Raw genomic sequence first — 18502 nt, 5'->3', positions numbered from 1 at the left:
GGATTCCAGAATCCAACCCTTCACTGTACTGTAAAGTATAGTACTGTGATGTGCAGTATTGAGTTGATGCCATTTGTAACCTTTCAGTACTTTAATTTTTGGTGGTTGTGAAAACCTTTGTTGGAAAAAAAGAACAAAAACTGTAAGTGTTGCATTGAGCTTCACAGAATGCTAACTGATGAACTGAATAAAAACTGAAAATTAAAGACTGCAGTGTTTTATATAAAGTACACTATTGTGTTGCTGCTAATCTGAAAGTTTATTCATATGATGCAAGTGTGTATCATTTTGTCATCAGAGTGACATTTTGACAAAGGATTATTAGGTTTTGATAGCAGAGTTTCAATTTGACATAGATGTGAATGGTTTATTTCTCAGTGTTGTGTCTTGTGTGCTTGTGTGTAAAGTTTTGACACAATGAGCTGAAGTTTTGCAAAAAGTGTTCAAGCAATAGGCAACAACTGTAATGGTTTCAGAAAATTGAGCAAGGTTTCAGAAATTGTGTTTTTTAGCAATTGAGAAAACTGTAACAGCTACTATTGATTTCTGTCAGACATATTCAGTGCCATTTACAGTTAAAATCTGTTACTGATTCCAAATGACATTCTAGTCAGTTAACTAAAGATTATATATTTTTAGTAATGTACTTTGCCTACTTTTTAAATACTGTTTAATTACTTTTGACCTATTTTATCACATAGATTTCAGAAGAATAATCTTGTACCATTTTGATAAATGGATATCCCAGTAAAAATGACACCGGATACTCTGGTGACGTATGTTGGATTTTTCCAAACATTTAGTCTGTTTAAAAACCCACCCTCAAACTTGTCAATCAACAGCTGATAGACAGATCCAAGTCCACACCATACATTTCATTTCTTTTTTAATACTTTGTTACACTCAAATGCACATCACAATATGGAAGAAATGAAATAAACATTCATGAACATGAAAACTACAACAACATTACACAGCCAAAGTCAGAGTGCAAATTTATTTACATGGTGTGCAAATATGAAGGAAGGTTTCCATGGTGATGCTGGTGAAGGCTTAGGCCCTATATCAGACACGGTCTCAAATATATTTGCATTATGGGGGAAATTTCTAGAATAATGAATTTGCAATTATGACATTACAAAGGCCATCCATCTGTGGTGACAGATCAGACAAGTTATATTTCTAAAGTTACATTTCTCAAAATCTCAAACGTGTAAAAATGCATGTGTGTAGATTTTAAAGCAAAGTAAAAAAAAAAGAATAAAAAAATGCATAAAACAAACATATCATTGTAATCTACTCCTACATGCTGAATGTACACACATGACATGATTTTGTGTATCTTGATGTGTTTAGAGAAATGCCTTTCAAAGACAGCTCAGGGTAGCACCATATTTAATTTTTGACTGTTGGATTGTTTAACAACATACTGATTGTTCAGTTGACAAAAGTCATATAAAACAGTTTTGAAAGTTGTGAGTACTGAAAATAACATCTGATCTATACCTTCATAGTGTGCATGCCATTGTAAAGACTAAGTCTCTCTCTGACAGCCTTGTTTTCACCCCTGTAAAATTGTCTATATGCTGTAGAAACAGTCAGTCCCCTCAGATGCACACTTAGGCCTGCACAAGCACATTCGCTTGTCGAGTATAAAATATAAGCCTTTATAACACAATTTGAACATAAGAAATAACATTTATAGGACAGTTCATTATTGCTAAATTGAAATGTGTTACTTAAATGTGAGTGTGGGAAGCCAGTGTTGGAGGACTGAGGTGCAGCTGGAGGGAAGGAGGAGCCCGATGGAGCTGAAGTGGTGGAGGAATGAGGCGCAGACGAAGACCCGGAAGTCTGTGGTGGAGGTAGAGCAACGATTGACATAGGTGGAGCAGAAAGAACGATGGTGGCGACAAAGACTTAGAGTTGGGCAGAACCAGCAGAGCAGGAAGTGCCTCATTATCCAGCTCCACTAGTACTCCCACTGACACAGGTATAAACCAGCTCACACACCTAGTCAGACTGGATCAGGCTCTGGCTCTGTTGCGGGCACTGGCTCTGTGGTGGGTGTCACCTTCAATTCTGTGGAGGGCGTGGACTCGACAAAGGACTGGATGGTCTCAGAAGTGTGGAAGGAGTGATGAGATCTTCCTCCCACTTACTGATAGTATTGCGATTGACGAAGTACCCAGTCCACATATTCAATGAATGTACCTTGAGGATCATCTCCGAGCAAGTGTGCCTTTGTTTGGACATTTAGTCCTGCTCAGAAAAAAAACACAGAGACTGTCATCATCGGAGCTAACTAGATAGACCAGACCAAATAAAGCTCTCTGTGTGCTCCTCAAGGGAGCAATCCTCTTCTGAGAGTAGGAGGATCTGTACCACTGCTAGATCCATTTTATAATAAATCCTTTCTTCAGTCTGGTGTTCTGTCATAGCTGGGCGAAGGATGAAGATGAGGTGAAGTGAAGTGGATCTAAAATGCAGTGTACTTTATCTAACAAAACAGGTCCAAACATGAAGGCAATGCAATGGTATGCACAAGCACAGAAAACAACAGACAAACAGTGACAGAGCTGCAGGCATGAAATACACTGAGAACTAATGAGGAACAGGTGTGTGTAATCAATGAACAATGAGTAACCATGACAAACAAAAAAAGCAGGAACAAAGGAAACAGGAAAGAATAATCTACAAATTAAAAGTCCATGAAAAACACACAGATCGTGACAGTAACAATACATTGTTTATGTCACAGGCCCGTCTGATTGATACTGTAACTGGTAGACAGGTTAGGAATGGTGCCTTGCAGCAGAAGTCACCTTCGGCACAGAGTTAAGGGGGTGGTTTTCAGCCCACAGACAGGCTTTCTTTTTCTTCAGATCAGAATTCCTCTTGTTCTTCCTTCCCAGCAACAATATTATGACCAATACCAGAAAACAAATCAGAGGAATAGTGATTCCCAGTGTTAGTCCAAACAGGTCTATCAATTTTTTGGTATCACCTGAAAAACAAATCAAATGTTAGATTGTTGTTTTGTTTTTGTTTTTTTGGAAAAGATAAAGATTTGCTGTTTTGTATATACATTAGATTTATGGTTGAATGTGCTGTTTTTCTTTACTTTTGAATACCACACATAAAATGTCCCTACTACATAACATATATCACTGAAACAGACAAAAATGTCAGGTAGAAGCCCATCCCTTTAGACAAACAGAAGACCACCCAATATCCAGCCATGGGGGTCAAAGTTTGGTTGGTTAGCATTGTGCAGATATTATGTGGCCAAAATTTCTGTTTCCACAATGATGGCCTTTTAAAAATAGCCTTTATATTCAGTTTCAATTGTATTTCTTTTCTTTCCTTTTCTTTTCAATCAGGATATAATATAATGTAATATCTGTAATTATAACTAGTGCAGGAGGGCCCTTAAAAGCACAAGAAGGATATATTTAATCTAACTAAAACCTACCCCTAAAATTAGAGGGAAATTATTGGTTGATTTAAATGGTGTACATGACTGATCCTAACATTACCCCTAATCCTAAAATCCTGTTGGCTGATAGGGATGTTGTCACTATGTGGTTGAAGAGATATGAGCAGGCTAATTCAGTGACTAAATCTTAGTAGTAATTATCAAAAAGACATGTTAGTTTCTAGATAGTTACCTTCAGTGTGAACATGGACAGACAGCTCTCCTGATTTATCCGAAGCAAATTTCTTCCAGTTGTCAGCAGTTGGAAGCCACTCCTCTACCTGACAGTAGTATTGCCCCACATCAGTGGGGTTGATCTGTGGCACAGTCAGCTTGTAGTGTGTGGCAAGTGGTCGTCCAAACACCAGATATTTATCATTAATTGCGCTGTGTAGGGTCCCGTCACGCTTGGCAGTGAATATAGCGAGTGGTCCTTCCTCCTGAACCTTGAACCAGGTGACCTCAAAGGCAGAATTATCACTGGACTGTGAGTCAATGACACAGTCAACGGTGAACCCGGCCTGAAGATTGGTAATGTTGAGCATTTTGTTCTCCTTCATAACACTCAGTTTACTTTCTGTTTAAATGAAACACAACATCACAGATCAAATAAGATTACTTTTCATCTGAATTTCTTAATTTATTAAAAAAATACATAATTTACATAAATCCATATGTGCAATGATTTGAATAAATCTCTTCTATGATGTTTAAATTTCTGAAATTAAAAGACATTTTGATATTTTTGAAGATATGTTAAGTTAAAAATAAGTTAGATAAGATAAGTTAAAAATGCCTACGTTGTAACAACTGTCCTGAATCCAACTTACTTTCATGGCAATTCCTAACTATTTTGTTTTGGTGAATTTGGTGAATCATATGAATTTGTACATTTGTGTACAATATGCTTATGTCTCACTGAAGGTTCCGTGCAAATTCAGTGAAAAAGCCATTGCAATGAAGTAAATGTGTGTTTTATTACCTTTCTCTCTGACAACAAGCTCTGTGGTATCAGACTGTTTCTTTAGGGAATACCAGTCACCAAGAGGATCCTGAAGCCACTCGTCCACCTCACAACGATACGGTCCACTGTCAGATGTTCTGACCTGACGGACAGTCAACTGGAAGGTCTGCTTCTGTCTTACTTCCATGCGGATTCTCTGGTCCTTCTCTGGTCCAGCTGCGGGGCCAAACTTGACAACAGCATCTAGGTCCATAGTTAAGAGCATCTGGGTCCCAATCATCCATGTTATCATGAAACGAGATGTATCTGTGGTTGTCGTCAGGACTGAGCATTCAATCACAGCATCAGTGTTGGCGGTGGTTTCCAGACGAGACTTGAGTTTGGACAGGCTCAACTTGCTCTCTGTTGGTAAACATTACAAAGTGAGGAGAAGAGAGAAAAACCAAGATTTTCAACAAACTGCTGAATCTTTATAAAAAACAAAACAAAAAAAAACAGTAGGCAATATTTTGCTCAGCATGTGCAAAAAGAAAATAGGAATATGTTCTAAATGAATAAAGGAAAGTGTTCAAGGAGGTACAAGAGCTCTGGGAAAGGACATTTACAAATGTTCTGTCTGTAATTTACATCTATTGCATCTATTTTTAAAGGCATTTCATTTAGTTTACTTAAATACAAATAAATACAAGTAAATACAAATAATACAAATGGAAGTTCCACTCCATATTAGGTGTCTGTAACTATATGCACTTTCAATACAAAATTAAGCATTTGGTATAATGTGATAAAGCAAAATAATAAAGCATTTGGTGCTTATTGTGTTCACTGTCACCGTTTTGTTTAGTTTCTGTGTTCCAGTTAGTTCCCCAGAACCCCCCCAAACTACTTAATTACAGTAATGTGAGAAGTTGCAATTCTTTACTTCCACCTCTGAAAAACGGAACAGGTGTTAACTTATAACACCTGTTCTGTTTTTTATTTTACCTTGATTACTCTCCCTGTGTATTTTAGCCCCAAGTTTCCTCAGTTCTTTGTTTGTTCTTGCTAAGATAACATGGTTGTGTTCGCTATTCTACAGCTACCTTCATTGTGCGCATTCTTGGCACCCACACCTGACACATACTTGTTTTTGGGTAAATTTGATAGATTTGCATTTGCTGCTATTGAGGTTGGGGGCAAGGCTTTATTTTACCTAAATCATAGTAAGTAGGCTACATGTTGTTAATTAATATAACTTAGTACCCATTTGTGTAGTTACATTATAACAAGGGCACATTAAAATAAAATATGGGATATATGGGATATGGATAGGTTCAGGGAAAGGGTTGGGGTAGGGAGTATAGAGAGTATAAAGACAAGAGTATGTACAAACGTTTGACAGACTATATCTTCTAAAAGCGGTAATTCACCACTGGCAAAGTGGACTTTCAATAAAACTTGTCTGCCAAGAAAGGCAGAAGAAAGGTGAAGAAAATAATGAAATCTGTGCTATCTGACTAGAGAAAACCTGTTATCTAGAGAAAAAGAGCTGATGTCTTCCCTTTTAAAAGGCTGTAAAGAATCATAAACACAGAACACAACAGAAAATCGGAAAAACCTCAGTGTAGTAAACATTTCACACTGGACGATTATGTTTTAGGCTGGATGACTTTGTTTTAGGTCATACGGAGGGGAAAAAACTAAAAGGAACTGCTGTTCTGTCAGTTCCACCCAATGCAAAACGCTTTTGCATATAGATAAGAAAGCTGTTGACATAGCGTTCCATTATACCATAATGCTCTTTAAAGAGTGCAACAGGGGTGTCCACACTTGCTCCTGAAGATCCACTGTTTAGCTCCAATTTTCCTCAACACAACTGCATGGAACTTACTAGTATGCCTAGTAAGACCTTGACTAACTGGTTCAGGGGTGTTTGACTAGGGTTGGGGCTAAACTCTGCAGAACAGTGGTCCTCAAGGAGCAGGATTAGACACTCCTAGTGTAAACGAAGTACTATACAATTTTCAGTCACAAACAAACTCTTACAATAACGGTTTTGTTAGTAAGCCTCTTTCAATGTGACTGTCTGTGGATGGGGATACAAAAATGCGGATGTACATTCTGTAGTTTTCAAAAAAGCCCTTGACCTGTCAAAAGTCCACCGAATGATGCATTTTGATTCATCTGGTGGACCTTTGCTGACAAATAAACAGGAATTTATCGGCCATGGTAAAAGAGTAGAGAGAAAGAATAGACTTTGTTAATTTACATATACTACTGACATTGTAACAATACAAAGTGGCATGAAAATTGGCAAATGTACACTAAAACAAAATAATTTTTTAATAAACAGCTGTATTTACCAGGTTTTCGTACAGTCACAGCCAATGGGTTGGAGTTCTTCATGGCTTTCTGTACATCCTTTTGATAGGCATCAACTTGGCACTGGTACTGTCCTTCTTGTTGCTTGCTGGCTCGTGGCACTATGAGCAAAAAAACTGTTGCTGACGGCTGTGTCTGAACGGATAGCTGATAGTTTCTCTGATCTGCTCCCCAGGAGATTTCTCCAGTGTGGCGTATGGATAAAATATTCCTCAGTACAGTTGAATTGGGGGGCTGAAACATCCAGCGTACACCCAAAGACACTTTAGGCCCTTTGACTGTACATAGTAATTCTACTGAAGAATTTATAGGCACATTTGTTGTCCGACTTTTCAAGGTCACTGTCATTTGAGATTCTGAAAAGAAACATCTACAGTGATTATTCATACTCTGGTATCAGTATCATGCAGTAGAAATATAAGTAATGACAAAGAATTGATGTCAGCATATCTAAACAGTTTCCCTGATCCTGGGAATAATGTGTGAATATATAGCAGTCTTACCAACAGAATTAACTGAAATGGCTTTTTGCTGAGACTGGGTGTTGGCTTTCGTCATCTCGCCATTGCTCTGTACGGTCCATTCAGACACAACGCACCTGTATTCGCCACTGTCAGATGTCGTAGATGCACCGATCTCCAGTGTAAAGTTTCCAGCTGGAGAATGGAGTGTTTGAACATGTCTGCTCTGATACCTTGTCCCAATATCTTTCATCACTCCCTCATGGGTCAGACTAATGACATCACTGAAGGAATCCCCTGAGTCTTTCTTGTGTTGCCATGACACTGATAAAGGACCTTTGAATCCCGACACCGAGCAGGTGACCTGTAGTGTATCTCCCTCAGTCACCGCATCCTTCATCACCATGACCACCGTCAGATCACTCTCTGACCAGACAGGCAAATAAACAGGCAGTGTCAATAACATATTGTTTTTATTTTTACCTGTGTGTTTTCATATTTTTTTTATAAATAATAAATATATTTCTCATTACATGGTAGATGTTCTTTAAAAATTTAATAATTGTTTTTTCCTTTATAAAACGAAAATTTACAATTTTCTTTATCTTTTATACCAGAACACCTCAGCAACTGCACAACAACACAATAAAGTCCACTTGACTGTAGAGGAGAAATACTGTAGCATTATTTACCTTTGGCCGTGATGCTCACAGTCTCTGGACTGGACAGTTGTTTTTGTATTTTTCTGAAGGTGCCATCATCATTCATGTTCTCCTGCCACACTTCACACTGGTATTGGCCCTGGTCTTCAGTCGTAGCCGAACGGATGGTCAGCAGGTAGTCCGTGTGACTGATTTTCACTGCTCTCATCTCCGCTGCATTCTCTCTCTCTTTGTAACTGTCAAACACAGTGAGTATCCCAGAAGATCCGATCTGAGCCATGTTCTTCTGGTTCTTCAGCCAAGTCACTGAAAATAAATGACCAGGAAGATGCTGTGCCTTCACACTGCATTGGATATCCAGTGCATCTCCCACCAGTAGTGGCCCCTTCGAGGCCTTCATATAGACAGTGAACGAACCTACATCAGGGCCCACTTCTGAAACACAAGAAATAGCATGAGATGAACAAGGTTCTCTTACACAATATCCTGTTTTATGACTGCAGTCGTACCCACACAGTCATTGCACCAGATATAACTTATATACTTAATATCAGTGGTCCTCTAGGTAACAGAAAATGTTGACTCAGAATACATTAAATACAGGTTCACTTAAAAACAGAAACAAGTTTTTTTGTACTGTAAATTATTGACAGCAGAGAGCATAAAACTATTGAAATTAAGGAGACATTTAGAAAAATGTGTAGATTTTATACTCTAAACTCTGTTGGGTCACTCTGGGTCCTGAAGCAAAACCAGTTGAGAATTTTAGGTTTAAATGACAATAAATAAATCTCACCAATTCGTTTGACCTCCACGTTACATGCTGAGCTGGTTTTGTGGGCGATCTGTGTCCAGGAACGGTCTGGGTCTTGGATCCACTCAATGGCTTTGCAGTAGAACTTCCCCTGGTCTGACTCCTGCAGTTGAGACATCTTCAGTCTGTAGGTTGTGTCCTCCACCTTATCCATGCTGATAACACCTGCATGGTAGCGATCCTCAAATCCAGCTCCTGTCTTTACAGTCAGGTCTTTGTTCAGAGTGATGATTGGTCGGGGGTTCTCATCCTCTTCACTGTGGACAAACCATGTGACCGACAGATGGGTGTGCTGATAAGTTTGGCTGGAGACCTGACACTCAAGCTGAAGAGGATCACCTTCAGACAAGCTCTGGGAGGGAGAGCCAGAGTATGATGCCACCAGGGTGTCCTTAATCACTGTGGATTTTTGCATTGAAAACATTAGTAATAACGAGTGGTTGACCAATATGTGTTTTTCAATGCCAATAACAATATCTATTGAGTAACTGATGGCTGATATAATAGTGATTCAAAGAAATATGTGTACAACTTCAGCTTATAGCTGATCATCTTCTGTTGGAACAAATGGAAATGTCAATGGATGCTAACAGATGGATTTCTGTAGTTATACAATGGTGTGAATAAGTACTTGCCCCCTTCCTGATTTTTTATTTTTTTGCATGTTTGTCACACTTTAATGTTCAGATCATCAAACAAATTTAAATATCAATCAAAGATAACACAAGTAAACACAACATGCAGTTTTTAAATGAAGATATTTATCATGAAGGGAAAACAAAATCCAAACCCACATGGCCCTGTGTGAAAAAGTTCTTGCCCCCTGTTAAAACATAACTTAACTGTGGTTTATCGCACCTGGGTTCAGTTACTCTAGCCACACCCAGGCCTGATTACTGCCACACCTGTTTGCAATCAAGAAATCACTTAAATAGAACCTGCCTGACAAAGTGAAGTAGGCCAAAAGATCCCCAAAAGCTACACATCATGTTGAGATCCAAAGAAATTCAGGAACAAGTGAGAAAGAAAGTAATTGAGATCCATCAGTCTGGAAAAGGTTATAAAGCCATTTCTAAAGCTTTGGGAATCCAGTGAACCACAGTGAGAGCCATTATCCACAAATGGCGAAAAGACGGAACAGTGGCGAACCTTTCCAGGAGTTTCGGCCAACCAAAATTACCCCAAAAGCGCAGCGACGACTCATCCAAGAGGTCACAAAAGACCCCCAACAACATCCAAAGAACTGCAGGCCTCACTTGCCTCAGTTAAGATCAATGTTCATGACTCCACCATAAGAAAGAGACTGGGCAAAAATGGCCTGCATGGCAGAGTTTCAAGCAAAACCGCTGCTGATCAAAAAGAACATAAACGTCTCAGTTTTGCCAGAAAACAACTTGATGATCCCCAAGACTTTTGGGAAAATACTCTGTGGACTGACGAGACAAAAGTTGAACTTTTTGGAAGGTGTGTGTCCCATTACGTCTGGTGTAAAAGTAACACAGCATTTCAGAAAAAGAACATCATACCAACAGTAAAATATGGTGGTGGTAGTGTGATGATCTGGGGCTGTTTTGCTGCTTCAGGACCTGGAAGACTTGCTGTGATAAATGGTACCATGAATTCTGCTGTCTACCAAAAAATCCTGAAGGACAATGTCTGGCCATCTGTTTGTGACCTCAAGCTGAAGCGAGCTTGGGTTCTGCAGCAGGACAATGATCCAAAACACACCAGCAAGTCCACCTCTGAATGGCTGAAGAAAAACAAAATGAAGACTTTGGAGTGGCCTAGTTAAAGTCCTGACCTCAATCCTATTGAGATGCTGCGGCATGACCTTAAAAAGGTGGTTCATGCTCAAACCCTAAAATGTGGCTGAATTACAACAATTCTGCAAAGACAAGTGGGCCAAAACTCCTCCACACACAAAAAAATATTTCAGTCTAAACTTCAAATGGGTGTTGTATTATTAGCTTCACTATAGTGGAAATGTGATTCTACAACATGAGATCCAGCAGTGTTGTGACGAGCAGATAACATGAAGAATTTTAAAACCATTTTCGATCTACTGCATCATTCTGACTCATACAGACATCAAGAATCAACGTATGAATCACAACGGTAACAGTAAAAAAATAAAAATTAAAAAAAGCTTAATGTTGCAATGCATGCTGGGAGCCATGGATGAAGTTTGTACTAAGTTGATACCCAGCATGCATTGCAGCATGAAGCTTTTTTTTTATTTATTTTTTTTACTTTTACCGTTGTTGTGATTTATACGTTGATTCTTGATGTCTGTACGAGTCCGAATGATGCAGTAGACCAAATTTTTTTTGTGCACAAACTGGTTTTAAAATTCTTAATTTTATCTGCTCGTCACAAAACTGCTGGATCTCATGTTGTAGAATCACATTTCCACTATAGTGAAGCTAATAATACAACACCCATTACATCAGAGACCAAACTCTGAATTAGATCAATAAACCAGGTCACTAAATGACAACTTTCACCATCAGCACCTGATCACACATTCTCTTGACATTTATGCCATACGAAATGTGTTTCATAAACACTCAGTTACAGCAGCCAAAGAACAACTGATGTAATAAAATCAAGAGCCCAATTAAAGCCAACACTGACCACAAAGATGGCAACTTAAAATGAATCTCAATATATCATCAGCATCTGAACCTTTGATAATTAAAACTTATGTAGACGTATGACAGAAATAAAGTCAGTCTAATTAGTAATGATTGAAGCTGGTAATGTTTTGAGAGATTGTGGAGTAGTTTAATCAGACTGTGAAAGATTTAATGTCTTTTATCCTCAATTGATTTAATTGAAGGCTGTAACTGAAGTCAGCTGTTTCTCTTTCCTTCAGCATTTCTTGTTAACAGCAGGTGTTCATCATTAATGTTCAATCATCACTTAATTATCTCATTAACTCTGACACTGCTTCAATGGTACTTTAACTCAGTAGTGCACAAACACATGAACACTAAGCAGTGTTATATAACTTGGGCATGTTCTGCATACATGTTTCATTTACATATGACTTACAAATATGAATCACATTAAGTTTATTAGTTTGTTTATGTAAAAACTATGTAATCCAAATGGATAGAAAATTTGAATGTAATTCAATTACATAAAACTTAAATTTAGACTGAAATAGTTTTTTGCAGCGTTGTAACAGACTTATTGCAAGTTATCACAAAAGCTTGATTGCAGTTGTTGCTACTAAGGGTGGCCTAACCAGTTATTATGTTAGGGAGCAAGCACTATTTTCACACAGGGCCATGTGGGTTTGGATTTTGTTTTCCCTTCATAATAAAAACCTTCATTTAAAAACTGCATGTTGTGTTTACTTGTGTTATCTTTGATTCATATATACATTTGTTTGATGATCTGAACATTGAAGTGTGTCAAACATGCAAAAAAATAAAAAAAATCACTTTTTCACACCACTGTATATCTGCCAATGAAATGCCAATAACCTCAAAACGGACTAATCATCAAAACAATCCAGATAAATATCTTACCGTTAAGTGTTGTTCCTGCTTCATAACTTCCTAAATATTCACCATCTGTGTTTGGGGTGTGACAGAATAATTCACCCGCATCTTCTTCCAGCAATTTTTTGATCCTCAAGAGAACTGAAGATCCTGACAACCTCTCAATCTCAATATCTTTTCCCCTTACCCTACCGGAGAACATTGCGTAGGCAAAGTTTTCCTTTTCAGTACTGATCATATTTATTTCCACGTTTGATTTCTTGACTATAAATTCAAAATCCTGTAAAGATGGGCCTTTAAACCCACTAACATTACAGGATATGGAGATAGGATATCCTTGCACTCGATACAGAGGACCTTCCTGGATCTGGACCAGACGCTGACCATGGCACAGATCTGTGTGAAGAGTGACATGAAGAGTGACATAAATTAAATAAACTGAAATGTGGAGTGACAATAACTGTGGCAAGATGGTTGAAAGCCTTGCTGAAAACATAAACCAGCATGAATGCCAGGCTGGTATAGTACTGGTATAGCCCTGGTTCAGCTGATGGACCAGCATTGTCATGCTGTTCTCAAGCAAAATGGGGCTGGTGAAGCCGGTTCAGCAGCATGGTCTTGCAGGGTTTGTTTATGAGTAGACCATCTGCCTATATGCAAGCAGTGCTTTGGGACAAGCATTTTGCTTGCTTATTTCTATATTTAACACATTAATGATGTAAAGGGAAAAAAAGATTTAACATATGACTGACAAAACATATGATTTATTGTAATTTAAAACTTTGTAAAACAATTAAATTTTTCAACTTTCAACAGAGCGAGCAAATTGTTTTAGTAATGATTATTTTATTTATCAATGTCATCTGAAATTTTGAATGAAGTAAAAATTCCAACTGGTGAAATGTTTCAAAGAATCAAAATGATTTGTCTCCTATTTCAAAGAACTACAAAAATTGGTTAAAATCAATTAAAAAGAACTTGTGTATATTGCAAAACAAAGCATTTAGAGATCTGAAAACAAATACAAAATACCAAATAAAAGCATAATGATCAGCAGTTCAATAATAGGGGTTATGAGAAGAGCTCTTTCAATGAGATTGCTAATAACAACTTGATAATAGGAGTTCAATTTGAAAGTTCCTATTTTCAAACATTTTAATGGTCATTTGGGAACTTGTGTGTGGAGATCCAGCTGTCAGTCACTGATTACAAAAAGTGTAGTAAAAGTTGCAGGAGCATGAAATGTTGTAATCAATAATAATAGCATGCATTTTCAACAATTTCTGAAAGAAAATTAGACTAATTGTTCAAGTGAAGTCAAAGGACAAGCCCAATAAAGGGAACAAACTTCAAACACACTTCAACAACTTATACATGTACCATATTAAGTAAATACAACTAAACTAGTTTATAATAAATGAACATGTTGATGATGATGCTTAAACATCCTCTGGTGAAACATCATTGATTTTGTTTGTGGTCGATTTCACCTAAGGCTATGAGGCTGTGAATCAGCTGTAGTTGTTCTGCTGTCTGCTCGATTCTTCTCGTTTTTCAGTTCTTGTTGTTCCTCTTATCTTCAGTTATTCTGCTTGTAGAGTGAATCTACTTTATTTCACAAACCGCAACCCTGCTTTAGTGTCACTTTTAGTCTTTATATATTGGGACCATATAAAAACTGAGCAGTGTTCGTTCAAAACTCAGGATTTTTTTTTTTTATTTACCAATAAAGATAACCTTCTACATGCTTTTGCTCTATTAAATAATAATTTAATATATGAACAATTTAACTATGAACATACTAAGAAACATGATATGTAACACATACACAAGTTTTGTTGTGGTCTTGCTAGGATCATACAGCACCCAAATACAACATATGCTGGTCTACCAGCATCCAATGCTAGTCCCAGCATGCAAAACATATCTTATGCTGGCAGGCAGGCCAGTTTTTTGTGACATGATGCACATAACTGCAACAACACGGTCTGTTAAAGACTTAGTTTTGATGTTGTAGTATGTCCACCACTCCCCAAATGCTGGCTTATGCCTGTTGCGTGTGTGTCTGTTACCCAACCATTGGGTTAGTGGCTGGGTCAATCTTACTGACAGTTGAAAGTAACAATATACCCCTCCCATGAAACCCAATGCAAATCTCACGGCAGTGGGCGGTCAAAAAAATTTGCCACGTAACAAGAAAGGAGTCGACAAATTAAGTTCACAGCAGTCGATCACTAATATTCTCTTCCTCCATAGCAGGCTAGGCCAAGTGATTCATTATTGAATTCACTTAAAGCTGCTGTCCGCGATTTTTGGCCCTCTAGCGGTTAATAAACAGAACTGCACGCGTCTTGCGGAGGAACATTCTAGCCGGAGCTACTTTTCTCCGTGTATGTCTATGGCGAGTCACGCAGTTACTGTGATACTCTGCGGCGAGTCCTACCAGTCCTGTCTGAAATAGTCCGAATATAAACACTTATTATAAGTGTACCATAATGATTCAGGATATGACAAAACACGGTTTGGAAAAAGGATTCATGTTTTATAATCTCATTATATCATTTTTGTAAATTTTTAATGCAAAAAAAGTTGCGGACTGCAGTTTTAAGTATGTTTAATATTTTTAGTATTATTTATTTTCTTATTGCTACATGTTAGCTAGGCTACATAAACACTTGTGATATCTGTGAGGTTTTTAATTCCATTTTTTTTTTTTTTAATTTGTTTAATATTTATTTATGAGTAATTATAGTAATATTAGATTGTTAGATTACCAGAGTTTAACTGGTATGGATAGGTGTGTGTGTGTGTGTGTGTGTGTGTGTGTGTGTGTGTGTGTGTGTGTGTGTGTGTGTGTGTGTGTGTGTGTGTGTGTGTGTTGTTTGTTGTTACCATACGTGTAATTTGTGGGTGGGACGGGTGGGACATGTATCCACCACTTTTTGCCAGGGTTGATATTGTCCCCACCACTTTTTGAGACATCTCACGGCATGGATGTGCCTAACTAATACAAACAAAATATCTTTAGGTAACTAGAAGAGCAATAATTTAGTTTGTTTGTGAAATAAGAGGCGAATTAGCACTGCTAAATGATTGTTAAATGATGCTAAATGATTGTTGCCGCTGCTATCAGTGGTGCAGATTCAGCATTCTCTTGTGGTTCATGCTGATGAACATTCGGTTTTTGATGAGAAAAAAAAAAAAAAAATACTATACAAGCACGGATTATAACCCAAAACCCCTGACATTGTGACCATTATGGTACACAAACAAATCTATGCATTTATTCACATGAAAAAATCTCAGAAGTAACAGTATATTGTATTAGTCATTAAACATGAGTTCTATGTCGATAAATTAAACCCAATGCAGCCTACTATTGACATGGATTTCCACACAGAGTAATGTTATTTTTTTTCTGCAATTGTTATTGTACACATATATTTTACGTATATCTGATATAGCATTGTATATTCATTTTAATCTTAATATTTTTTTTTCAAATTCAATTTAAAGGAGCTCTACATTTCACATTTTTATTAATACATGACAGGTAACGTGGAAAATGCTATTTTGACATAGGCTTGTTAGATGTTTTGTCCAGTCCCTTGCAATTTTTAACCACTTGAATAATCCACTTGTATGTAACTTTTATGGTATTATTTTGTCAGTTTCGGAGCCTGACAATTGTGAAAGTCTTTCATTGAATGTCGTTCATCTTGGATGTTTGCTAACATTTTGCATTCCACATTGGTTTTGGGTCAACATGAGGATGAGCACATTAAACAATTTTACATGTAACTTGAGGTTGTTAATCATGGAACAAAGAAAACACTATGTGGCGCCTGCATGGAGGACTTTATCTTGAGGGTATGCAAAACATTTTTTTCTTTTCAATAACAAGATAACCCTAAAAAGATTAAAAAAATAAATATATGCTAATGTTAACAAATCAACTCTAGGAGAAGTTAATTGTCTACTATGTCATGTATTCATGTATTAGACTACACATATTTGACTTCTATAAGATTTGATACTCTTGAGATGAAACGATCTTGAGCAAGGGAATGCCTAGCAGAAGTTCTGAACCAATGCGTCTCTAGACGTTTTAAACATTTAAACCCCGAACAGCAAAACAGCAAAAGGAAATAAATGGCCAAAGACATTCATCTAGTGTGTATGTCAGCAACGACAGATCAGCGCAGACGGACCTAGCTAATTTTTCTCAAAGTTACCTCTCAAAAACGTTGCCCTTTGTTTCAAGTGCCATTCCACCAAATGGGTGCCATTTCTGTCCCCAGGACATTTTATGTTTAAATATGCATGAAAATTAACTCTAAAATATTTTTTGTCATTAAGCAAAGTGTCCTGAACATTAATCTAACTGCAAATTTAAAATATATCATTTTAAACAGTATTAAAAACTACTGAGAATAATAAAAAATAGCATTTGTTACATGTAAAAATTCACTTTATCATGAAATATAATCATTAAAATCTTTCAGAAATAGTATTTTTTGCATTGTTGTATTACTCCATACCATTAATGCTAAACAAAAATAAATTTCATAAGAAATACATAATATGTTATGTAAAATACACATTTTAGTCGTGCCCCCAGGTTTTCACTCAGTCCTGTTACCCTCACACATTTTCAACAGGAAATTGCATCATCTGGATCTTATGAAGGCCATGAGAAGACCAAAGGTAAGTCCTCTTTTTTTAATTTCTGTATATTTGATGAAATTGTAACTATGAATGAGAGGGTCAATCTCAACATACTGTCCTGTTACCTAAATTATCATGTATTTGACAATACAGTCCTGTTACTCATATGAAAAGTAACAGGAGTGAGTAGTTTTGTTGATTTAATAGTGTGAATATTTTGTTGCTATAATACTCTTCACCTATATCATGAGTTTTACAGTGGAAATTACTTAAATTGTAGATTTTTAGGATTATTTTTACAGTGTGAATGCCACACTTGCAGGGAGCCAGTCAACCACAAAGTGAGAAACTTTTTGTCTTTCTTATCTTTTGTAGAAGATGGAGAGAACCTTTACTATGCCGTTGCCAGAAACACACACCCATGGCATGCTGCAAGAGAAGGAGTGAATCACACCTGCAACCCTCCCTTTTCCCCTCTTTTTGTCTTTCCTTCCCTTCCTCTCTCTCTTTACTCTCTCTCCTTCTTCTCTTTCCACCTCCTTCACTGTGAAGTACTACTATCACACAGCACATCCCTTCAACACAGAAATCTCACTCACACACATGCAAACACGGCCATGTACACACTCTTTCTCACACATACACACTCAGTCCTGTTACCCAGTGTTCATTCCTGTTACTAAATGTATTTATTTTTCTAAAAAACAAACAAAAAAACAAAACAAAACAAAAAAAAACGTTAAACCACTGTTTTTATCAGTTTTGTTTGATCTATAATTTACACAATTGTTAAATAAATTAAATTATTTTAAAAAATTATAAACTTGAAGCTTCTGTCTTCTTTTAAATAAAAAAAAAAAATAAATAGTGTAAACTACACCTTGTCTTAATATAAAGTTTTTGTCACAAATATCAATTATTTGAACAAATAACAAACCATGCTTTTAAACATGCTTTTAAAACAGCACATGAGTTTTGGTAACAGGGCTGAGAAAACATGCATCCATCTTCTGCTTTGAAACTAAATGAAGTTGCCTGAGATTTACTAATAAACATTTTGAATAGATAAATATGTGTAGTGTTAGATTCCGTTAAGCCAAAACAATGAAAAGAAAGTACCGACTCAAAGAATGGTTATTTCACGAATGACTGGCATCGCTGTGGGACACAAATAACCGCTGTCAGTTTTCGCAGGTAACGCGTTTCTGTCAGTAGCGCTCATGGCGCGCATGATGTGCGATATGACATACTCAGACCAAACTTAAATAAAAGGATCAATTTAGGCTATGTTACTTTTAAAATATGAGATTGTGTTCAGTCTTACCCCGCCGCAGGAGTCCTGAGAGACACAGCAACAGCGGCAGGTGCCACACTCGGTACCAGAAGTCCACCATCCTTAATCTGACGGATCCTTTCTCCTTTTCCCTCATCTTCTCAGTACAAGTTAATCCAGGTCAGGCCCGGGTCTACAGGTGTGCTGCATGACTCAAACACAAGCAAGAGCACCTTCTGTTCGTTGATGCTGTAATATATTGGCGTAACAGATTTGACACGCTCCGTGTGTGTTTGCGCTCTGGAGAACGTC

The 18502-nt window shown here is 37.2% G+C and overlaps 1 protein-coding gene across 1 annotated transcript; it reads right to left on the bottom strand.

Moving 5' to 3' along the window:
• Positions 1-902: 902 nt before the first annotated feature.
• LOC137035838 (immunoglobulin superfamily member 2-like) lies at positions 903-18498 on the bottom strand. Its single transcript, XM_067409540.1, has 9 exons — positions 18242-18498; positions 12277-12645; positions 8723-9139; positions 7957-8361; positions 7307-7690; positions 6785-7159; positions 4461-4844; positions 3672-4055; positions 903-3007 (listed from the first exon to the last, which is right to left on the bottom strand). Exons 1-9 carry the CDS (start codon positions 18345-18347, stop codon positions 2796-2798), a joined length of 3036 nt encoding a protein of 1011 aa, XP_067265641.1. The 5' UTR covers positions 18348-18498; the 3' UTR covers positions 903-2795.
• Positions 18499-18502: the final 4 nt, after the last annotated feature.

Source organism: Chanodichthys erythropterus, chromosome 14 (assembly GCF_024489055.1).
Source record: "Chanodichthys erythropterus isolate Z2021 chromosome 14, ASM2448905v1, whole genome shotgun sequence".
NCBI lineage: Eukaryota > Metazoa > Chordata > Actinopteri > Cypriniformes > Xenocyprididae > Chanodichthys > Chanodichthys erythropterus.
The sequence above is the reverse complement of the archived record's forward strand: the minus strand, read 5'-3'. Positions and strand labels throughout refer to the sequence as shown.

Bases quoted from the DNA above. Each gene is read 5' to 3' on its own strand.
- LOC137035838 (XM_067409540.1), bottom strand. From the start codon at position 18,347: ATGAGGGAAAAGGAGAAAGGATCCGTCAGATTAAGGATGGTGGACTTC. The intron at 8,362-8,722 runs GTGAGATTTATT...CTTGTGTTTCAG, and splicing joins CGTGGAGGTCAAACGAATTG to AAGTGGGCCCTGATGTAGGT. The intron at 7,691-7,956 runs GTAAATAATGCT...CTGTCTGGTCAG, and splicing joins TGTGAGCATCACGGCCAAAG to AGAGTGATCTGACGGTGGTC.